Raw genomic sequence first — 25,984 nt, 5'->3', positions numbered from 1 at the left:
TGCATTGCAGTATCTGTTAAAAGAGTAAACATTCATAGCTTACCACTTGCAACAGTAAAGAAGATGTGGAGTGAAAAAGTATTACACTGATGGAGATAAAATCCATGTTATCTGAATTGGAATTTCAGCACTTCTCACTTTGGACAGCACTAAAGATGATAACTTATTAAACCTAATAAAGAAGTATAAATAAATAGTAAACATAATTTAACATTTAAAGATGAAAAAAATTAACCATATGCTTCTCAGGTCTCTACTGGGACACTAAGAAACATTAAAAACAGACTCCTTATCATCTCTTCAAATGATTTTCCATTAACTTGTTAATATATTCACAATTATTCAGTATTTCATAATAATATGTATGACTTGTGTATGTATGTATAAAAAGCAATCACTTCTTTCCCCAGACAAAGAAAGCTCAAAAGCAAGATGATTTTTAACTTTATTCTATAAAAAGTATTGTGATCTAATTGTTCAATCAATAAATCTGTTGAAGTAAAATTGTCTTGATAATAAGAAATCTTGCCTCTCTACTGAATTATGATGAATGGTTCCTTGGGATCCACCAACTGCATACAACATTCCATCTAACACAGCTACTCCTACACGGTTCCGAGCTACATTCATTGGCCTAGCTGGTTTCCATGTGTTAGTAATTGGGTCAAAACAATCAGCAGCATTGGAGTCATGATTTCCATCAGGAGAGTTGTTTCTTCCTCCAACTGCATAAAATTTCCCATCCACAAATGCACCACCAATTCCACTCCGGGGACTTGGCAAATCAGCCAATGAGAACCACTGCTGTTCGTGAGCATTGTAACACTCCATATTGCTCAGTGATTGTTGCAAGTAGCCCCCAGCTGTGTAGATAACACAGGGAACCTTTGGCGTCCTCTGATGACAACTGTACTTACGGCAAACTGTGAGATCCTAGTAAGCAACAAAGATATAGTAACTAAATATTGTGTTAATTTTTCTCACATAATTCCAACAAATGTCAAATCACTCTTTAGCTGCACCCACAAAAAACTGTACTGCTTTTTAAAGTGAAATTGCAGGTATTTTATTTAAGAGATAGCTAAAATAAATTGACAAAACTAGTTACTTGTAAAAAAGAAACCAGAATTTAATATCTTCATGAGCCACTTCGACCTGGCAAGGCGTGTGACTCTCAATCGGAGGGTTGCAGGGGGCGTTGCGCCAAACAAGTTCACCCTTTCAGCCGCGGGAGCATTATACTATGATGGTCAATCCCACTATTCGTTGGTAAAAGAGTAGCCCAAGAATTGGCAGTGGGTGGTGATGACTAGCTGCCTTCCCTCTAGCCTTGCACTGCTAAATTAGGGACCACTCGGTGCAGTGGGTTAACAACCTACTCACTTAAATACTTGTTGAAGAATCTGCAAGCGATTGTGGCCCTATGTTCCTAGATGGAATCTAATGGTGATAACTAACTAACTAAGATGAGCCACTTCACAGTTCATAAACATTTTGTCAAAACACCAACAGATATACTGTTGTTAACTGTAGTTTAATATTTTAATTTACGTGTTTTGTATTGTTTTCTAGAGGAAGTTTTGGCATGTAGTTATGTTGACCAATTTCCTGAGTATCTAGACTTGATGTAATAAGCAACATCTTAAACTTTCTAGACTTGGGAAAAATTATTGTGATAATATAAAAACACCACAGTTATAGTTAGTGAGTCAGTCTAAGTTTGGGTGCAGATGGGAGAGGAAATTTAACACCTCGCTTAATAAGGAGGCAGGCCTATTGAAGAACACTGCTTACAGAACATGTATAGTATTAGTTGGGGATAAAGGCTTCCACTTTCATGAACTTGAATGGGCTTTGCCCAATGAAAGAAATCAATCTAATGCTAATTCAATAAGTAATTTTTTTTCAGTGAGAATAAAATAAAATCCAGACAGAATTTTAAGTTGAAGATGATGATATAACTGAAAATATGCTGTAAATCACTAAAGAAAGATTACAATGCCAAAACTGAGGTAGTAAAAAGACAAGAAAAAGAATCTGTTTGCTTGCTTTAAATAAAGCTATGTCAGGCTATATATCTGTTGTAGCCACTGCACTGTAAGTCCACAGACTTACCACTCTTCCGCCTGGGTAGTTGATGCTCTGCAAATATGACATAGTAGAATATTCTGTATTTTGTGAAGCTCTGGTGTAAAAGATTTATAACACAACTCACCATTCACAAATTTAAAAGTAAAAAAATTGTGTTTTTTTTTCAAATATTTGCACAAAGCTACATGAAATTGTCACCTGTGTTACATGTCTTTAACATAGAATTGGCACACTTCAGAGAGAAGACAGCTACTCAACACAGAACCCACTGTCTACTCTTATTTCATCAAACAGATTTTACTGTCACCTTCATAATGCATCTATAGCTCCAAAATGTAGAGCACAATTTTTCTTTCCCTCCAGTAAAACAATATGCAAACAACTCTCAAATTTATACCCCACCATGCTCATCACTGGGCCAAGTTTGGGCAAAATGTTAAAAAGATTTGATGATAAAATTAAGTAAAAAATAAAACATTCAGTGTGCACACTAAACGTTCTTTACCTGCTAAAAAGTAAATCATTTTTATTCAACCATTTAAACACCATCTGAATGTGATATGTTTACTTAGTTTGTGTATATTTAGATATAAACTCAACTAGATTCACAATTAAACTATGAAGTAATATAATACAAGTAACAAGTATCTTGTATTAGCTATCAAGTACTTTTTTTCATGTAAACTGAACTCTGACTTCAGTAGCAAATTTATGTTGTATATAATGCATCTACAGAGTCTCCTCTTTGAAACTGTTTTTATTATCACTTGCAAGCTCAAGGCAAAAGTTTCACAGGTTACAACACAAAGTTCAATAACCTTCGTAGGGATAAAAATTTGTAGTGGAATACTTAACACAAAAAAAATAGATTATTTAAAAATAGTTCAATTTTCTTGTTTCTAAAACTATGTGCTAAATTTGTTACTCAATTTTATAGTTAATGAAACATACATGCATGTTATAATACTATCACAAGTCAGTGGCACAAAGTAAATAACATGCTGTAATTTTTTGTGTGTGTACATATATTTTTTATGAATACTTCTTTTCAGTTTGAGGAGAGATGTGCTCCATATAAACACTTTCTGTGGGAGAGGGGGACAAGACTACTGAAGGTTTCACAAACATCATTTATTACAGACCATGGTTTTACCAGTAAAAGCTTCAGATATTACTGGCAATGCTATGGTCATAGTAAATGATATATTCATGAAATCTACAACTTTCTTGTTTCTCCTCATTTCTGTAATTACAGTGTTTCCCCAAGTATTATTTATGTTTTCTTTTGCACTTACTTTGTGTCTCCTTTCCATATACTAGGTTGATTATACTGAAAGTTTATTACTGATTTAGAATGTAGTTTCAATAAAATTATGATGCACCATAAAGGTTAAATTGATGCATACAATAGCTATAAATGTCAAAGCTTACATATCAGCTTGATGCATCAGGAGGGTTAAAACTGTTGCTATAAATATCAAAGCTGATATATCAACTTGATGCATCATGAGGGTTAAATGGAAATTTAATCACTGAAACTGAATGTGAACACTTATCTTATCTGAGCTTACAGCCATTCTCACTTACCTGAATGATACGACTGAGGTATTCACAGCACTGAGGAAGGTTTTTCACAAGGTCACACTCTTGAATCTGTTCTTTCAAGAAACGAGGAGTGAGGAAATGGCACCTAACTGCATACAGAATGTCTGCTGTCTTAGGCCTTCTACGTTCTTCGTCATGCTTAACCCATCTCAGAACACTGTTAAAAACTTCCGATTCACATCGAACGTTTAAGTCATCACGTTTGATTAGCTGAACTAGCTGGCAAGCTGAAAGAGCCAGAAATTCTTCTCCTTGCGACACCTATGGTCCAAATCAGCAACAACAACAAAAAAATTCAAATATCAACCTTCCATGAAGACTATTTATTTCAGTTACTCTATCAACTAGTCTATGTTTATAAATGTGTACAGAGTTTTGTTGTTGTTTTTGTTAAAATAAAGATTTGTCAGTTTTATTTAACCTCTAAACCATTTTAGGAATCAACCATTTCAACCTGCTCACACAGACAAGCGAGACATCAAAAAATAGCTTTCCATGATTTTAACATAAAATTTTCAAATTTGTACATGTTGAAATCTTACTTAACATCCAGGGTCAGTAACATTCTGTATATCATATAGCATGTGACAAATATGTTAATATCTGAAAGCATTATCTTCACATGTCCCAACTTCACTGTTTTATATAATACACAAACAGCAGACAAACTGAATGGCCAAGTAGTATAATGATTTGTGAATGATGGCAGTATTCTATTCATTTTTTAAAAAATATTTTATCCTAACATACCTTCACAAATTTCAAAGATAAAATATAAAAAACAACTATTTCATACATTAACATCTTCAATATTACCCATAAAACTTATTCTTCCCAAGTCATAAACCCTTGAAAGTCATTTATCTGACATCAGTTAACAGAACATGTAATAAACTGTAAATACTATATCAGTTAAAACTGGACATAGTGAATAACTACAATTAAAAGAAAAAAAAGTCTATACAAGAACTCAAATATCTTCAGGCACGTAAACTAACACTCGCATCATTAGAGAATAACGCGACGGTGACCTCTCCCAACGTTCTCACCATTAGAGAATAACGCAACGGTGATACGTCTCTCACTCTCCCAACGTTCTCACCATTAGAGAATAACGCAACGGTGATAAGTCTCTCACTCTCCCAACATTCACATCATTAGAGAATAACACAACAGAGATACTTACTTGTGAAAAGTGTTGATCCATGAACTGATTAGCTCTTTGATATAAAGAAGTACAACCATGTTGTAGAGCAAAATCTGCTATCCCAATACAGTTTGTCGGGTCCAACTGGCTCTCCAGGAAATTACAGCATGCATCAATGATATGATTCATCTATCACAAAAAGCAACAGGAACATACTGAAGAACTCATAAATACTTACAGTTCCACTGAATACATGGCAAATACAATTTCTGATATTATATTACACAGTTTTATTTTAAACAAATTAAAATATACTTCACTGAATCTAACAGAATGTATTTGAATTAATACTTTGCAAATTACAAATGAACAGTTCTAAAGTTTATTCTTAACCCTTTCAAACTTCAAGCATTGCTAAACAAAGATTCTTCCTCAGTGTATACTTTACTTGCCTATTAAAAATAACAAACAATCACATCTACAAGGAGAAATTTGTAAAATATCAGTCATATTGTTAGAATGACAAAATTTTAAACTGTCTTTTGTGCATATAAATTATAGACCAATCAGACTCATGACTTTTCTACAATATATATAAAATAAGGCCCAATGACTTCAGACTGTGCAAGGTAAAATTATATAAAATTTAAATATACCAAATTTAGCAAACAATGAAACATAATGAGACGTCTAAAACCTATGAGAAACAAGTTTTAGAAAGTAGCTTTACGATGACGACAACTAGGTTTGAAACTGCATCATTAGACCTCAGAGAAATAAGTAAACATTTCAACATTTGATTATATATATACACACACACACATATATATATAAAAGTACTGGTTTGTAGTTAACCCAAACTCCTGGATTTTATATGCATAAGAATTTATCAGGATGCACAAGATTCGACACCCCCCACAGTTATGCACCCCAGAACATTCATTTGCAAGGCAAGCACAATGCTTTGTACCATAACAAACTTAACAGCACACAGCTTGCACATACCTGTTCCCCAATAAACTTTAACTGGTTTCTTCAATGACAATAAACTACACTAAAATAAACTCTTGTCAAAGTAGCACACAATTAACCCTTTTACTTTTACAGTCACATACAAAATTTATTTACAATAGTTTATTATGAATGTACACGAGTAAACTCAGCATCAAAACGTAAATAAAAGTGTTTGGTATTTACATTACTAATTCTACAAGGAAATATTTTAAAAATTCTCAATCTCCCCCACTATGAAAACGGACATTTGTTATCTGTTATCCCACTCCTTTAACTTGTTTAACACCCTTCTGAGAAGTAAAGTATTTAATAAGTTATTCATTATAATGTTTTCATTGTTCAGACAAAGTATAATTTATGTAGCCTTCAATTTCATTTAGTTACACATCTTGCCTTCTCCATCTGTCACAACCTCTGCTTGAGAACATAGGAATCCAAAGTTTTTCTACATCAAATTATGTTGTTGCCTGTACAAAAAATTATCTATTTTTCTTCCAGTTCAAATTGTATTCTGACATGAAACAAGACAGACAAGTTTAGGTAAATTTTTAACGGTTTACGTCATGCAGCTAGAAAGCCAAAACAAAATGTAAAAGTTATGGAAACTATTTCCTCTTGTTATTATTCTGTGTTATTTTATGCATTGTTTTCTTTAAAAAAAAGTATTTAATGCAGTAATACATTTAATTAAAAAAAAAGTAGGGTTAGCTTTCATCAACAGTGAACAAAAATAAAAGACCGAATTCAATATTTCTTGTTTTTCATATATATTATTTTACTTATTATAAAATTAACTAAATTATAAAAACTTAAAACGTTTTAAGCTAGTTTATGAGGCATGTTTGCAAATAGTCCATGCATTACCTAATTTGGTACTGTAATGTGAGCTGCATTTCCCATGTGACTTACAATTTATATATATCACAAATTAATAGTTAGGGTTGGTTCAAAGAGCAACAAAACAGAATATAAATAGATATATACTGTTAAAAGCTTTAAGCTATTTAAGATAAACAATTATAGTTTTCTGTTACAATTTGTCATTATTCCAGAAAACAACAGGGAAAAATTATAATTATTTTCTAATATTTTATAGTAATGAAAACAAAAATTGATTATTTATTTAGTAGATATCAAAGGATATAGGAATAACTTTTGAAAAGTTTCAGATAAAGAAAATTGTTTATAACCTTATTATTAAAATTAATTTGTACTCAAAGATAAACCACATACAGGGTGTAAATTATAAATAAAATTTACAATTGATATTAAAATGTTTTTCTCTTTTTTAGTTTTTTTTTAAAATTCTACCAATAGGACCCTTGTAAAATATGAATTGATAGTCTGGAACCCTTCAGTGTGGGTCCCTAGTTTATCATACTAACAAGAAACCATTATATGGTTTTGGCTTTAATGGAATGCTTGGACCTATTTCCAGTGCACGTCAAGATTTTGGCTTGTAGAATGACATCTTATTTTACATGAAGAATGGCTTAACATAGAATAGAAATAGGTTTTAACTGGCATGCCAAATAGAAAAAAAAAAAAAAAGGTATATAGTTTCTAGTGTATCAAATATTATATATATACACACACACGCATGTGTGCTTTATTAATTTTTACAGTTATAAAGGCACACGTGTACTTATGTTATACACACACACACACACACACACACACACACATTCGTTTAATTAAAGCTACTGGACATTTGGCCTGTAATTTGTTGAATGATAAGAAATGGCTGAATGTTCATCTGTTAGTTTGTTTCTACCATTTGATTTCATGAAATTCATAGTTGAACAAAGACTCACAAAAATAATTTGATGTAAACATGATACGAAACTTTCTTTTAAGGATCAAAATCTGCTGGACACAAAATGATCAACCATCAGGGAACAAAAGATACGGCACTGGTCGTCCATACAATCATCAAATCGTGACAAGTTCACTATGCCTCTCCATGATACAGAACAAACCAATGCTAAACTGCATTCAGTAAGGATTTAAACCAAAAATATAAATTCTTATACCAGTTTTCTTTTCTTTCAAAATTTTCCTTCATTATCACCGAGTTTCATTACCCAGTGGCACAACGGTATGTCTGTGGACTCACACTGCTAGAAACCAAGTTTCAATATTCAAGGTGAGCAGAGCACAGATATCCCCCCCATTGTGAAGCTTTGTGCTTAATGCTAAACAAACTCTAAGTTTCATAGCACAAATAAAAAACATTGTTTAGCAACTCTTTACTATTCTGGGTATAAAAGGTGAAATGTCATTACAATGCAGAAGCAGACAGATGTCTATTATAGCTAAAATTTTACCACATACACACTCCCCGAGACATTTTAAACAACAATAGAAAATTAAAATCTCACTCAACTGTGTGCTTACATTATGAGTGTTTCTCACCTGAAACATTGTGGCTGCTGGAAGTAGGTTACAAACGGTCATTTCTTCAACTTTGATCTCTCCCGTGTAAGCAAATCGAATGATAACAGCCATGCTATTTGGGCAGACTCCCTGAATGTTGATGACTGACATCTCGGATTCTTTCAGACCACTCGTGAACATGGCTTTGAAGTAAGGACTGGCTGCTGCAAGGACTATTTTATGGGCATGGAAGATTTCATTAGCTACTCGAATTTCTACATCACAGAGCTTCCTATGAAATTTCATCATGTGCATGACTTCCATGGCTTCCTTTGGAAATGATGAAATGCTAAATTGCATTGAGCCATCACAAGAGGGATTGTTTTCATCAATGGGCCTCGGTTTAAAACATGGTGGCTGAGGCCTAGGTAACTCTTTGCAGATAAAATCCTCGATCTGAGAAGCCATTTTATCACTGTATTGTATAGAAAATAAAAGAAAAGACTATAAAAAACAGATTTCTAATTCCAATCAAATTTCAAGAAATATAGTAGTAATGCATGCACATCTGAAATTTTTCCATTTCAATCCAGAACATGAGCAAGAAGGATGAGTAACTTCTCAACATTAGTTCACTCTAATTTCTCCAACAGGCTACATTCAATGCAAAGGTTCTGTTCACATGGAATATATAATGTCAAACTTCCCATTTCCTTCTTACCTGTCAACGAAACAAACCATTAAACAATAAAAGATTGTTTAAAAAAACGATTTTTTAAATTCTTCTAACAACAGTGTATATACATACATATACACACACACACACACATTCAAAAATTGTAAAATGTAAAACTTCAGTAAATTTTTTTTATATTAACCAACACTAAGACTATTTTCCTTTTATTACAATATTTATATAAAACTTACATTTTTATATAAAATTAATGCAAACACGAAGAAATTAAAATATGCAGCAACACATTAGTCAACATCTTGCAGCCTATTTACCTAAAAATTGTTACTAAAATTTACTTTGATGTTCATAGACATTTTGATAAAGCTGATAAAAGTAGCCTAACAATTACAAATGGTCAATGTTCTTTTTCCTTCAGTTTTAAACATTTCAGCTTTCTCTTACTTGCAAAAACTGATTTTGTTTATAGGCCTTTGATTGCAAATTTAATAAATAAAACATATGCTTAAAATTGCTTTAGGTATCTACTGAAATTGTGTTTAGATTATTCAGGTAATTAGGCTTACCACTTTCTCAGTTTCAAGTAGTAGTAATGTACAGGGTGGCCCGTACGTCACTACCCATCCATATGTTATATTCAATTACGCATGTATTATAAATTTGTTTCTTTTTTTCTTCAGAGAAATATGGCCAATATATGTCCATTTACATTTGAAGAGGTATTGTGACAATATTATGCAGCGAGAATGAGGGACAGCACACAGATACACTGGATACACAAGATATATGGATGGGTAGGGACTTACGGGCCACCATGTAGAAATTTAACTTCAGTACAAAAACAAATCTCTTTGTACTTGAATTTGTCAGACTTACTATAAAATAACCAAAAAAGTTTATATTATAGATTAACTTCAAGAGATAACTTATTTCCATATTTATTACTCGATCATCAATATTTATCCAAATAGGCTCTGACCTTGAGAATCAGTTCTCTTTCAACAAAAGCTTAAACATATAGCACTTCGAAATATCAAATAAAAAATAAATGTAACATAATACTATCTTCAACTTTATCGATAATATTTTTTTTCTGTTATAATGAATAAAATTATTTTATTTAAATTGTAAACATCATTTTCTGGCCCATTTTCCCTCTACATTTATTTAACTGTTTGATAACAATGGAAGTATTTGTCATAAAATTTTAGCTTTATCATATTATTTCGACGGTTGGAATACGTCTTGAAAAAAACAAACAATTATGAGTTAACAGTTTTTTTTTTTATGGTGTACTTTTGATATTTTAAGCAAATTCCAACGCCTATAAGAAAGTGATTAAAGAAAAATCATTGAAAATTTCTCCAATGTAATCAAATTAAAATGGGGCACGTCCTTGGATTAAACCAGAAGTTTCCACGTTTATAAAAGCATAAAATCCTACACTACACGTACCTTAACTGCACCACACTTTACATAATTACACGTACACGTACGTCGTGTGTTCTGGCCTTGAACTCGTTACAACAGTGGATACAAATATTTTAAAAAAGCGCCAAACGAAATAATAGTGGATAAACACGACAGATTTGTTACGTTAATTATTATTAAACTTGAGTGTCTCAAGTGGTATATGAAACACAAAATATAAAGTCGTAAAGCAGCACTTCGCGACAGAATGAAAAGTGATGAGTCATTACGGTTGCACGTTAGACCAGCCATGCAAAAACTATGAATCGTAAAAGTGATCATTTATCAGTTTGATTACGTTTCAAAATTAAATACAAAATTGAGTTTACTGATTAAAATATATGAGGAACTAATCCTTTCACCTTTGTACCCAAGCACATATCTGCACTAAATTTGAAAATACTTCAAAACTTATTTTGGTATAAGGTAGTTTCAGCTGTTTGTTTGTTTGTTTGTTTTTTAATTTCTACCCGTTCCTAATTTAGGAGTGTAAGACTAGAGGGAAGGCAGCTAGTCATCACCATTCACCGCCAACTCTTGGGCTACTCTTTTACCAACGAATAGTGGGATTGACAGTAACATTATAACACCCCCCACGGCTGGGAGGACTGGCATATTTGGTGCGACTGGGATTCGAACTCGCGACCCTCGGATTACGAGTTGAACGCCTTAACACGCTTGGCCATGCCAGGTCTATTCAGCAGTTAAACAAAGAAATTAACTTAAGTGCGTTTGGGTTCAAATTTGAGCCAAAGAGATACAACTAAAATTATAAAAGGTATAGTGCTAGAATATATATACTCTGTACAAAACGACAGTGTACGAGGGCTGTTCAAAAAATACGCGGACTGTTTGAATTGCGCGGCTCCAGTTGGTTACAGAGGAATCTGCTTGGTGTCGCTAGGTTCGCACAGATCAGCTGATTACGACGCCATTTCCCGATTGCAGATATCTTCATTTGTGTATTAGCTACGCGGTTTTAAGTGAAGTGCGATTTTTTCGTTTGGCGGATTTCAGAATGAATGACCTGAAGGAGCAACGACTTGCTGTGAAATTTTGTGTTAAACTTGGAAAATCTGCGACTGAAACTTTTGCTATGCTTAACATGGCTTACGGTGATGTTGCTATGAAGCGTACGGCATGTTTCAAGTGGCATGAACGTTTTAAGGATGGTCGATAGTCCATTGAAGATGATGAGCGTCCTGGACGTCCTTCCACGTCAACTGACGACCCACACGTCGACAAAATCAACACCCTGGTGCGGGCAAATCGACGTCTGACTGTTAGGGAGCTTGCTGAAGAGTGTGGGATATCAGTTGGATCTTGTTACGAGATTTTGACCGAAAAATTGAAGATGCACCGCGTTGCTGCGAAATTTGTGCCTCAGAACTCGTGAGTTTTGGGCCAAGCACTCGATCACTGTTCTTCCTCAACCCCCCCCTACTCACCTGACCTTGCGATTTTTTCTTGTTCCCCAAACTCAAAAGACCCTTGAAAGGAAGAAGATTTGAGACGATTCCCGAGATTAAGGCAAATGCGACGAAGGAGCTGGAGGACATTACAAAAGAAGCGTACCAGGACTGTTTCAACAAGTGGAAACACCGTTGGGATAAGTGTGTGCGTTGGGGAGGAGAGTACTTTGAAGGGGTCCCAGACCTGTAACTTCTAAATAAAGTACATTTTGTTTTATGACGTCAGTCCACGTATTTTTTGAACAGACCTCGTATTATCACCAAACAGACAAGTTAACCTTTTTGACAGAGTCAATCAAAATAAACCAACATCAAACAAGTTCCATCAAATTTTTTCACCTTCGGATTTGTTTAAAAAAATATGAAAATATTAAACAAATAAAAACATACAGTATGTTTGCCACCATTCGGGCACTTTTGTCTTATACGGCGTGTCCGAAAAAACTTTTTTGTTGCAGTTCATCGTAAATACTTTATGAAAAGTGAATGTCCTACTTATAGGCTTAGACAAAAATAAAGGCAGAAAACAAAACGTAGAAAATAAACAAGTGTGGATTAAACGCAATGAAAATATAATTTAAAAAAATCGCCATAAATTATTTAATGGCGTCTATAATTCCGCAAATTTATGAATAATTACTGTACGAAAACTGGTGTTGACATGCGGGGACGCGATGTTGCGCCAACCCTAATTTTCATATGATCCCATATTCAAATACAGATTAAACTGTTGATGATTTCTAATACATTAAAATTTGTAACTAATGCATTGCAATAGTCATTTTAAATAATAAGACTGAAGATCTTGCACAGTTACGGCAGAAAGTGTTCGTACCCCTGCTCATAACTTAAAAAGTATCACGAGTAGGCTAATAAAAGTAAAATATATTATGAATATTATACTAACACACGTCTACATAAATTTTTACGCAAGTTAAACGACAAATAAACTGTTTATAAACAAATAACCAAAAATAGGAGGAGCAGAAAGTGTTCGTACAGTTCAGAAAGTGTGAAAAAAACTGATATTCCCGTAAAAATATTTAGTTTGGCGAATAAACTACATTATGCCATTCCAGAACTAGACACTGGGTTCATGATTATTGGAATTTAGCCAGCAAAAAATGTACTTCCGGCAATTTAGTGCCGTCTCTGTCATAATCTGCTTGGTCATCATGGCGAACAGTGATTTAAAAAACCGAATAATGGTAAAATACCAGTTTCTGTGTGCCATTACGTGTTAAACGAGGGTTCCTACTAACTTTTTTGAGAACCTTCCTCTTGGTTCTCTCTGGAATCTTGGTGGGGCGTCCGGTACGAGGGAGGTTAGCAGTTGATCCTGTAAGCTTAAACTTAGCAATTATGCTTTGAACAGTAGATTTCGGCTCATTAAGTTGTGTAGCAATACCGGAAAGACCACACACGAAACATGTATTTTACCATTATTCGGTTTTTTAAATCACTGGACAGTTGTTTCCTGTTCGCCATATTTCGATGTGTGCAATCCTGGTAGCAGAGGAACCATATAAGCGTCCTGAAGTGGCCATCGCAGTAACCCGATCTCAACCCAATTGAAAACGTTTAGCATGAGTTGAAGACCAGAGTTCATCAGCGTCATCCGAAAAAATTGCAAGAGTTGAAAGCCTTCTGTAAAGAAGAATGGAAGAAAATACCAGTCGAGTGCTGTCAAACGATCATGAAGGACTATGAAGAGAGATTGCGCCAAGTAATTCACCTGAAAGGCTACATAACTGACCATTAAAGTAGACGCACCAACACTTTCTGCCCCTCCTATGTTTGGTTATTTGTTTATAAACAGTTTATTTGTCGTTCAATTTACATAAAAATTTATGTAGATGTGTGTTAGTATAATATTTATAATATACTTTACTTTCATTATTCTAATTGTGATACTTAAGGTATGAACAAAATCCACTCGAGACGCAGGGGTAAGAACACTTTTTATCGTAACTGTGTCCGAGGGGGGGGGGAGAATAAGGGAACTCTTGGCGACTGTATAAAAATATTTTAACATATTGCCCTAAAAGGCAAACTGATATTACAGACGTTTAATTGTTAATATCAAGACTTAAGGGTTAGCCATGAAACATCTTATTGTAAAAGATTACCTAATGAAGCTAAACGTAAATGACAAAAGACAGCTTTGTCTTATTAATGTGGTCTTTCTTCCGGAAATGGCCATTATTATTGTTTCAAACAGACTACCATAAACACACATTAAAATACTGCAAGTTTCTAATTCCCTTTTAAATACTGACTTAAATTTCATCGTACCTGTTACAAACAAATTGAGATTTGTTTGATACCAATTTCACACAAATCTATCTGCGCTAGCCGTCCCTAATTTAGCAGCGAAAGACTAGAAGGAAGCCAGCTAGTCATCGCCACCCACCTTCAATTCTTGGGTTATATCTTTTACAAACGAACAATGGCATTGACCGCCACATTATAACCCCCCCCCCTCAGTTTGAGCATGTTTGGTAAGACGAGAATTCAAAACTGTAAATTGCGAACCAAACGCTCAACCCACTTGGCCATACCAAACCTCCGCCAAGTCAGACGAAAAGCAACTGACCTTTACACAAACCAGTCGAAATATTTTAATTTTTCAAGCACCCCATCCACATTTGCCAGTCCACACCCTCGTTTGACATTGTTCAAGTACCGAAGGTTTGTTTGTTTTAATTTCGCGCAAAGCTACACGAGGGCTATCTGTGCTAGCCGTCCATGGTTTACCAGTGTAAGACTAGAGGGAAGCCAGCTAGTCACCACCACCCACCGCCAACTCTTGGGCTACTATTACCAACGAATAGTGGGATTTACAGGTCACATTATAACGTCCCCACGGCTGATAGGGCAAGCATGTTTGGTGCGACCGGGATTCGAACTGCCGAAGGCATAACGTTCTCTTTTCACTTATTTTTTTTGTCTTTATTACTTTATCACATTTTCCATTATGTTTTCACTTAGCGAGCAAACAATTGCAATAAACGTAAGAGGCGGTGGAAAAACGTATACTAATTTACGAAACTTCAAAATAATCCATAAACATATTTAAGTTTGTCTGTAGTTGCAAAAGATCTTATGTTATGCACGTATTCCCTCAAGTCTTGCCACACATCGTGGTGCATGCACCTTGTGGAAACCACAAGGTTTGTGCCCCGTTTCTTCATCTTTCTACTGATAATGAATACGTATACAATCACATACACGTTTATCAGTTTTTTGTGTGAAAAAGTAAACAGCTAGAAACAAATGATAAACTTTCCTAGAAACTAAAAGACTGCAATGTTTACAAACGATAGTGACTTACTGAAGTAACAATATTAAGGCTACGGTTCTCAAAAACCGCTGAGTAATGCTACGTCAGGTAAAAAAAAAAAAAGTCGCACATCTCGAGAAATAAAAATTTGTGATGTGATAGTGATTTTCTATTGGTTCAGTAAATTAAGCAGGAAGTATTTTAAAATCTCTTTTTACAAGGTGCGAAAATTCATTGACATGTGTCTTCCAGGGCCCAACATTGGATGCGGAGTATAGTTACAAACGCGGGGTGACTTGTACCCCTCAATAATTTCTTACGTCCTGGAAGCAAAATGGAAATGTTGAGCGTATAATAATGGTACATGGTGTTTGTGCGATTTATAGTAAAGCCACATCGGGTTATCTGCTAAGCCCACCAAGGAGAATCGAACCCCTGATTTTAGTGTTGTAAATTCGTAGACTTACCGGTGTACCAAGTGTAGAACAAAGCAGTCAGGGTGTTATATCTCCTCAAATGTTTTCATGTACCATTTGTACCCTCCCCTACCCTAAACTGGGGAACCCTTGTCATAATTTGTACTTTAACTTTTAGCCACATGGTCTATCAAACTTTCTGTAAGCAGCTGAAATTTCTATTCCCCTAAGTTTTGACGCTCATCTATATATGCACGCACAGTCATGTAACGTTTCACAAAATTAATTCGAAAAAGTACTTGTCCCCATGATCAGATAACTCTTAAAAATAAAACAAGTTTTAAAACGATGTAAACAACTCTGCTATCATTTGTAATGAAAGGTTTTACAAACTGACGGTCCAGAAGAGACACTTGCAAATATAATACAGTGGTGTCAAAAATAATCCCTATGCAATAAGAAATCTATACATATACACATTTGTTTTAGGTTTTCATACTGACGTGTTTTTGTTGCTGATTGTGTTGTTTCACACCAAAGTTACATCAGGGTATCTACCGTGTCCATTAATGGGAATCGAGCCCCTGATTTTAGCGTTGTAAATCCGTAGGCTTGCTGCTGTCCCATTGTGAGACTGTATTTTCCCTTTTCAAATCTAGAGGCATCTCTCTGTCTCAAGAAGGAAATGATATTTTGTTATCTCAAACACAGGGAACAATGACATGTGATGGTAAGTCACTAATGACTGCGACATTTGATTACATATATAACTGATTCAACGGCCAGAAAAACAATGAGGAAATACGTCAGAGAGACAAATATAATAAAAAACAACATTAAGTTGGTTAAATGTGTAAAATACAACTTTCTGGTCATTAGTAAATAAATCAGATGTGTATTTTTCTCATTTAAGTGGTTACAATACAATTAATACACAATTGACACAATTTCCACAATAAACCAGTTTCTACAAATTTAGCTTGATATCTGTTGGCTTTCTTAGCACACTTTCTGAATTTCTCTTGTTCCAGGGGATTTGCTAATTCTCTTTTCTTTTTTCTTTTAGTAATTTGTTTTTATTCATATCATACCAAGTTACATAGATGATAAATCAGAACTGAATATTAACTAGTAATTCTTGTAGCTAATTTATCACAACAATCTCATGAAGAGTATGAAATGTCCAAGGCATGGCATGGACAGGTGGGTTAAGGTGTTTGATTCGTAATCTGAGGGTCGCAGGTTCAAATCCCCATTGCACCAAACATGCTAGCCCTTCCAGCCATGGGGGTGTTATAAAGTGATGGTCAATCCCACTATTTGTTGGTAAAACTGTAGCCCAAGAGTTGGCAGTGGGTAGCGATAACTGGCTGCCTTCTCTCTAGTCTTACGCTGCTAAATTCGGGACGGCTAGTGCAGATAGCCCCCCGAGTAGATTTGTGCAAATTTCAATAAACATGAAATGTCATAAAACAAAATGTAAAGATTAGTACTATTTCTCTTTTCTTACTCGTGTAATTCTTGAAAATATTATACAAACAATTGGTCACCTCTCCAAGACTAAAGGAAGCATTCACAATGCCCTCTAAATGTTTACATTTTCTAATTTATAGTAATAATAATCATCTATAACAAATCCAGTATAAGCTGACTATTTCTAAAAAAAAAAAAAAATTCTTGAAGGTATTATTTTTCACATTAACATTACCAGGATATTAAAAAACAGTCAGTTGACAGGATCACATATCCCATGGAAGAAACCCAATTAATTAATCCTCACACCCACACATATATACCCACCCAACACAAGTTTAAACAAATTAAAACAGCACACTATCAGGGTAACAACTGCACATTTTTAAACCAACCAAAAATATATGATATAAACTAAGTCTGCACGTAGGCTTTCAAACTATAATCAAAAGAATAACACCAGTTTTAATCTGCAACACCTTCTAAGGTTTCTGTCATTTCTTATCTTAAATGAGATATTATAATTAGTGTTTAATATACAGTCCCTCACATATCATACACTCAGTACCTATTTCAGGGGTACAAGATTACACAATCCTTGCACTTTGCAAGGCATATTCATTACAGATGTACATATTTTATAAATTTATAAGATTGTTTAATAGGAAAATATGAATACCACAAAAAACTATGACTATTATATTGACAAAATGTACACTTCCGAGCCTACTTCAGCATGGAAATAAACCTCATATGCTTATAAGTAACAAAGCAAACCCACATATTTCAACCATAACTAAAAGTTTCCTCCTCTTTGTTGGTATTCAAATGTTGAGTAGAATTTGGTAAAGTTTATAAAATGTTATCTCTTTGTTTACAAATAATAAAATTGTAAAGAATAAATGATTTGATGAAAATCTGTAAAATCAACAGTTTTTCACAGTAGTGTCATTGGTTAAATAAATACATTGTTACAGCTACTACATACAATCACTCAGATAATGAACAGAGGGAAAAAATTTAGATGATTTTTTAAAATCTTTAGGGAAATTAATTTTAAAAACATTAGGGAAGATTCTCATTAACCATTTTAAAATATGCAAATGAAATAGAAAGATAATTTTAAAAATTAAGACTAATTCCGTTTGACAAAAATACCAAATCATTTCTTATAATTGTATTAAAAAAACAATGAGAAAGTTTTAGACCACTCACAGGTTGCTTTATTACACATAAAGATTAATTATTTCAAACCTTTTAAAATTTAACCAAAAGGCTTTAGATATTGAAGGCATTTTGTGGTAGGAATGGGGAGAGAGACAGAAACTTCAGTATTATATCATTGTTCTTATAACAAGTGGGATTTACCCGTTCCTTTACAGAGAAGGCTACAGATTACTTCTATTAACTTCAGAGTTGACCATATTCTTGGGTACCTTCCAGTAAACAATGCAAAATGTATCTTATTTAAATAAGAATACCAATTTCGTTCAATGACATGACTAGAAGGAAACAAAGGTAGAAAACTGGAAGAGACGAGAGAGAGTGTCATGTGATCTTCATTTAATATATGTCAGATGTTTCTTCATGAGCATAAGTTGCATAAAACCAAAGTGATAACTGGAATAACTATAAATGTCCATGTATGTAAAGTTGAAGCTATTTTATGGATTGCAGAATTTAACTTGTGTTCCAAAGAAACACCTTTCGTGTATTTACTTTTAAATGCAAATTTGAAATCCATTACTTTTTAAATTGCAAATAAAATAATTCTTTAATTGCATGTAATTTTCCAGTTATTTTGATTCCAAATACTTAAAATGTTTTGCACTGAACTTTTCTGAAACAAAAGGTTTAAGGATAATCCTGAAAGATGATAATATTCTAATTCTTAATAATTAGAAAAACTAAGGATTCTGATTACATTTACAAACAATAAGATGGCTGAAAAAATTATTGTTAATTTAAGGTATTATGGAAGATGTCGTGAAATACTGTTATGCTATTTTATACTTTGTTTGTTTTGAATTTCGCACAAAGCTACTCGAGAGCTATCTGTGCTAGCCGTCCCTAATTTAGCAGTGCAAGTGTAGAGGGAAGGCAGTTAGTTATTACTACCCACAGCCAACTCTTGCGCTACACTTTTACCCACAAACAGTGGGATTGTCTGCCACATTATAATGCTCCCATGTTTAGTGTGATGGGAATTCGAACCTGCAACCCTCAGATTACAAGTTGAGTGCCTTGACCACTTGGCAATGCCGGGCCGTCTATACGTCCTTTTGCGGTAACTGACTGCTGCATTGGTAAGCATCAGATCATTGAAAACTACCTTAATTTTTTCAAACACTGCAGTAAAGAATTGCAAGTTTAAAAATACAGATAAAGAAAAATTATAAATTATTCACTGACAAGACTACAGCTGTAGATTTAAATATGTAAAAAAAAAAATGTGGATAACTTCTGAAAATCTATAAACATGCACTTAGTTACAACTATAATATTTACTAAACTTTAGTTCAACTTTCACAAGATGCCAACTATTTCAAATGACTGAGTGTAATTAATAAATAAATTAAAAACAATTATTTTGAAATTCTTTTTCATATTCTGAATTCTTACACATAAATGTCATTATATGCATTGTTTTTGTCTTTGCCTCAGCCTTTTGTTGGCGAGATGCCGATTTTGTACGTCTGGAACAATCGTTTATCCTGCCATGTGAGGGGTGCGACAAACTGTACAAAACACGACTGTTACTGGCTTTTGATGCAATGACCGGATATTTTGCACTATACTCTTTCCTAAATTTTTTGATTCACAGTTTTAGTTCTTTTAGATTTGCCAGAAACAAGACAATCTGGTGAACGAGTCCTCTTTTTCTATCTTGTGAACGATTGCATTGATGATTCTATGCCACTTAGAAAACAAGAAATACCCATCTACACAAGTGTTGATTGGTTGACAAGCACTGAAGATGTAACTATGGATTCCTCCATGTACCCAGTATGGAGAAGCACCACACTCAAACTATTGGTAGATATCGGAGGTACAAATATTTATTATTTCAAGCACAAACATGATTATCGTAAGTAGCCATTTGGACTACGTCTTTTATTTATTATCAAAATTTATTTGTATCTCAGTAGAAATTTTATTTTCACCCCTTTTAAGCCCTGGAGGAACAATTTATCACTTTATTGTATAGGCCTATTTAATATATAATAATTTGGGAGTTGCAACAGTCGTAATATTTGTCTGTATGAATGTATTGTCATAATGGTTGGCATCTCTGCATCCCTAACAAAAAAATATTTTATAGTGCATTCATTAATATATTTCTTACACAAGTCATGAGTATGATGCTTAATATATTATTTTTGAATTAGTAACGAGGTCACTTAACAGATTGTGTTTATAGTGAGAAGAATAGCCTTCTGATGCTAGGTTCTTAAATATTAAATATATATATCAAAGTAAAATATGTAAATAAATATATTCTTCAAAGAAAGAATATGCTACTAGTTAACAAAACCACCAATAATTCTTGATGACAAGAAACTCACTTGATATAACAATATCACAGGAAAGCTGGTATGGGTGTTAACACTTTTACTAATACACAGAACTAAAGATTACTCATAATTCTCTAAGACAAATTTAATGCTTGGACATACAGACCTACCTTATTTTTTAACATTGTGAATACCTTTGAAAATAGTTAAATCAACACAGACTTAAGAAGTTATAAGCATTAGATTATTTATAATGAGGTCTGTCTGTTATGTAGGTGTGAAAGTGTAATTATATATTAATCTGAAGTTATGTTTTGTCACATTCCTCAACATGGGAAGTGTTAAGACTTACTCCAGAAATTAATAATTCAATTACTATTCTGTATTGAAAAAAAATTTAGCAGAATAAAACAACTTTATCATCTTATAAAACATATCATAAACCAAAACTACAATAGACTACCAAGCAGTCTTTCTGCACTAATCAGATATTTTGTCAAGGATCATAACTGGATGAAATAAAGTATGTTAACTAGATGTACTTATGATTTTCAAAAATTTATTGACAAAATGCCATAGAGAAGAATAGGTAAGAATCACACAAGAAGGGGCTGAATACTAGTTAACTGGAGTTTAAGTGATTGGATGGAACAAAGGCAAAAATTTGATATTCCAAGTCTGACCAAACTGGACTAGGGTCATTCCATGTCAAATCAACCAGGGGGCTGCAAGTGACCCCCACAGAATGCCTTGAAAAAATTCACATGTGCTCATCTACCCATATAATGAAAAACTACCAAAGATTAGATCAATATCTCTAATAGTTTCTGATTTACAGTCCTGTAAAATTTAATTATTTTATTTTTATTTTTGGCAAATTCATTTTCTGGCAACTCTGGCTACTTAAAGCTGCAAGAGTAATGGTGGTAGAAGACTGAAATTTGCTACACTGACTGAATTAATCTTACATAATACAAAAATGGTATCAAACCAAGTTTATCTCTCAGGATTTTCATAGTGAGGCTGTACGCTCACCTGAAAACCCAAAATCATAAAAAACATTGGTCTATGTAATAAGCCATAGCCCTAAGACTTAATATGACACAAAGCTGAATTTTGGTTTACAAATTTCCTATAAACATATCAGTTGATAAATCTGCAATTGTTGTAATTAAAAGTCTATTAGATCTCCTGTAAAAATATTTCGTTGCATGCAACTTTTTATGATTTAGCTAAAAATAGCCCTACTTCAGGCCACAGTTTGACCATGTCACCAGTTATTCAGCCTTTTCAGATTTTTACCATATATTCTTACATCTCTGAATATGATCTACAAAACAAATCAGGATGGTGTTCAACTTACTTTTTGAGTTATAATTTTTTAAAGTATCCTCTGACCATACATTGTTCATTTAAAACAATATTCAGTTCAGGTGTGTTACTGTGTACAAATATATCCATAAAATTTTGGAAAATACCTGTCAATTTTTTCCCACTGAAATATTCTAACCAGCCTTTCACAATGTTAAATAATGAAGTTGTAAGAAACAAGAAAGAATTAATTCATTTCTGAACAAGTTTATTGGCATAACTAGTTAGATCACATGGCAATGCAAATATATTGTGTATGCATTACAGTTATGCAGATATGGCTGAGTTTAAGATTCATAATATAATAAATACAAAGGTAAATCAGATACAAAAAGCACAGTGCTACAACAGGGGATAACTGAGAGAGATTATAGTCACACCAAACTACAATAATTGTGACAATGAAATGTTTCAAAAACTGCTTTGGCAATAAATTAGCCTTAACAACATCAAATAAACATTGCTTTGTTCAGACAGCTTGAGCAAATTTCTGAACTTTGAGTACGATTACGTTGAGATCACTGACTTACAACATAGTGGCGAGCACTACTGCCTTGCACGGTAGGTGCACTTATCAGACAAAGAATATGTTGGAAAGGAATCCAGCTTTCATATTTATGTGACCTTCCAGGCCATGAGAACAGTTTGTTTCTTGATTTCTTCATAAATGACACCAACACATCGGAATGTTCATCTGATCTATCTTTTATGTTTCCCACATACCATTCATGATCGTATATGCATGCACATATTTCTGTGGATGATAATTGTCATTGCTATCATTAGACTCTATTTGAGCTGCTGTAGCATCACTTTCACTGCTACTACCAACAGTTACAACTGTGTACACATCATCACCTTCTCATATAGAATGTGTTGGTAGAATAAAGCTATGATGTGACTTAATACCTGCCACAGTTTTGTGTTTTTCATAGTGCTCAAGTAGATCAAACTTTACACAATTCTGCAGGACTGATTCCTGATTGTCAAGAAAGAACTTAATGCCCTGAATGTGGTCCTTTACCCAATGGTACATATCAAAACAACTTAAAATTTGATAATTTATTATTCAACACTACCTTTTTTTTTTTTAACATCATGTTCACAGATATAAGAATATATAGTAAAGGTGATTAGAATATTTCAATGGGATTCATAAATTATTTCAAAATTGTATGGATATATTTGCACACAGTAACACACCTGAACTGAATATTGTTTTGAATGAACAACATATGGTCAGAGGATACTTTAAAAAATTATAACTCAAAAAATAGGTTGAACACCATCCTGATTTGTTTTGTAGATCATATTCAGAGATGTGAGAATATATGGTAAAAATCTGAAAAGGCTGAATAACTGGTGACATGGTCAAACTGTGGCCTGAAGTAGGGCTATTTTTAGCTAAATCATAAAAAGTTGCATGCAACTAAATTTTTTTTTACAGGAGATCTAACAGACTTTTAATTACAACAATTGCTGATTTATCAACTGATATCTAAAATGAAATTTGAAAACAAAATTCAGTTTTGTATCATATTAAGTCTTAGAGCTATGGCTTATTACATAAACCAATGTTTTTTTTACAATTTTAGGTTTTCAGGTGATTTTACAGCCTCACTATGAAAATCCTAAGAGAGATAAACTTGGTTTGAGACCATTTTTGAATTCTGTGAGATTCATTCAGTCAGTGTAACAAATTTCAGCCTTCCACCACCATTACTCTTGCAGCTTTAAGTAGCCAAAGTTGCCCGAAAATGAATTTGCCAAAAATAAAAATAAATTAACTCAATTTTACAGGCTGTAAATCAGAAACTATTAGAGATATTGTCCTAATCGTTGGTAGTTTTTCATTATATGGGTAGATGAGCACATGTAAATTTTTTCAAGGCATTCTGAGGGGGTCACATGGAAAATTTTCCAAAATCTGGATGATTTGACATGGAATAACCCACTATTATTACCAGTATTTGTTCTTTCTCCTTTATGTTAGCAAACTTAATATGGATATAATTAGTAGAGTTTGCTGGTGACATCAGTGCTTAGGAATTTTGATTTGCATTAAACTTGTTAGATACTAAAAGAATTACTTTTCAATTGAACTTTGATTATAGAAAGTGTAAGATAATGCATTGGTGTAATTACAATTTGGATCATATAATAATAGAAGTGGGAAGTAAGCATGACTGTGGTTCACTCTAAATAAATTAACATAAAAATAAAAACTGTATTAATATGAACACAAAAAACAACAAAGAAATAAAGGATATGCCTTATTTGTAAATAAATAAAAACAGTAATAAACTTTCAGAAGTAAAATAAAAACATGATATTAGAAGACGTACATACCCATCCATTGCTATTATATTCTCACACAGATTTTAAAAAGCAATAATTACCACAATACTGAAAATGTTACATTAAGCAAATTGTTAATGCTAGACTCAATTATTCAGTGTATCACTGGTACTGTGTACATGTTATAATTACTTAAACACAGTTAACCCTGATGTTACACAACATCTAATAACAACAGTATGTACAATTTAAAATATTATATAAAATTTTCACGAAACAATGACAGAAAATGTAGGGAAAATATCGATAGATAAAACTTAACTCACAAAGACCACTCAATTAAACAGCTTCTCGTTTAATAACTCTTTGACGATAATAATCGTTAGTTGGTGAAAGTATTCAATATTACTGTTAAAGATATAATTATAGCATAAAATTAAAAAACTTATTGGCCATGTTTATCCTAAACTACAAACGGCAAATTCAAAAACTTCCGTAAGTACTTCTGAATTCCGTACTAATTAAGTAACATAAAAAATCTTCGTAAATAAAAAAATCCTTCTTAATTTTAAAACCTAATAAATCAAAATTAAAGGTGGGATATCTTACGAATCAGATAATTCTTCAGTTATGGAATATGCATTCCACTTTTCACTACTACTAGTAAAAATAATAGTAGTGATGTTGTAGTAGGGCTCCTAGTACTACAAGGTCTAGTGAGACTAACCAAAGTTAGTCTTAGTAACCAATCATATTAATAATATAATACTGTATAGCTGTAGTAACTACTGCTAGTAATAGTAATACTACGCCTATGCCAGTATAATAATTACCTAATCTAAGCTAAATGAAAATACTGCTTACGTTGAACTCTTTCGGAATTTTCAAAAACCACAAGAAATTTTCCCTCTACTTAAATAAAAGTTTTTATCCAATGTGATATACAATGCTATTAACAACAGTAACTTTACATCTTCGCAAAATACCAAATATTCTCTCGATTCAGCTCACATTTTGCGGGAGGAGAAACACCACCTGATGTCTTTTATTTGAAACTAATATACCATACTAAAAGGTTGAAATAATGCACCTAGCGTAAAATTATTTTAATAATGATGATGAAGACAGTCCATAAAATATTAAGTTTTTTTATTCACAAGGTTCAAACTTTTACGGAATATCTTATTCCTTCTTCAGCGAAATATTAAAATCGTGAAGATAAAATAAATCATTCCGAAACATTAGAACCTCAGAAATAAATTGATTTACTTTTTTTCGCGTTTCTAAGGACTTCAAGTCTATTAATATAAGTAGTGATTTATATTGAAATCAAGTTAAAGTATTTAAAAAAAACTACGTTCCAATTAATAATTATTATATTTGATCAAACCTCAACTCACAATTCTAAGTTAACTTCGGAATAAATCTAATTCCACATACCTTTTTTGGTAAAACCACTATGAGGACTGTACCATTGGTAATGCGATCACTGCATTCACACAGGACAATCTCGAAGGGTAGCGCAAATTACCGGATTGACTAACACAGCAAACTAATCGGTTGGCTGAAGAACGCCGAATTTAAATATCGTACTGGACGCCATGAAACATCCAGTGAAATCCGTTGTTATCGGAAGTCAACTAAGCTGTTCATCTGCAAACTTCATTTCCAGCATCTTGTGAGAAAAATTGCCCAGAATTAAATATATCTTTTTAGTCAGATAATATATATAAGACATTTCGCGAGCTTTTTGAAAAAT

At 33.2% G+C, this 25,984-nt stretch overlaps 1 protein-coding gene across 8 annotated transcripts in view; it reads right to left on the bottom strand.

The window, feature by feature from the left end:
- The window catches only part of Keap1 (kelch like ECH associated protein 1), a 30,794-nt gene extending 5,011 nt beyond the window's left edge, over positions 1 to 25,783 (bottom strand). The window contains exons 1-5 of one of the 8 annotated variants that reach the window (XM_076497220.1): positions 25,666 to 25,783; positions 8,273 to 8,954; positions 4,883 to 5,032; positions 3,679 to 3,957; positions 530 to 933 (exon numbers count right to left, since the gene is read on the bottom strand). In XM_076497220.1, coding sequence (XP_076353335.1) covers positions 530 to 933; positions 3,679 to 3,957; positions 4,883 to 5,032; positions 8,273 to 8,701 — 1,262 coding nt within the window. In that variant the 5' untranslated portion in view covers positions 8,702 to 8,954; positions 25,666 to 25,783. Of the gene's footprint in view, positions 1 to 529; positions 934 to 3,678; positions 3,958 to 4,882; positions 5,033 to 8,272; positions 8,955 to 9,493; positions 9,692 to 10,382; positions 10,593 to 24,834; positions 24,950 to 25,058; positions 25,301 to 25,665 lie in introns of those variants that run through there. The other 7 variants (XM_076497214.1, XM_076497218.1, XM_076497215.1 and 4 more) reach the window with 7 other exon arrangements.
- Between the last annotated feature and the right edge of the window lie 201 nt (positions 25,784 to 25,984).

The sequence above is a fragment of the Tachypleus tridentatus genome, chromosome 4 (genome assembly GCF_004210375.1).
Source record: "Tachypleus tridentatus isolate NWPU-2018 chromosome 4, ASM421037v1, whole genome shotgun sequence".
In the NCBI taxonomy this organism is placed as follows: Eukaryota; Metazoa; Arthropoda; class Merostomata; order Xiphosura; family Limulidae; genus Tachypleus; species Tachypleus tridentatus.
Note: the sequence above shows the minus strand (reverse complement) of the source record. Positions and strands in the feature narration are given on the sequence as shown.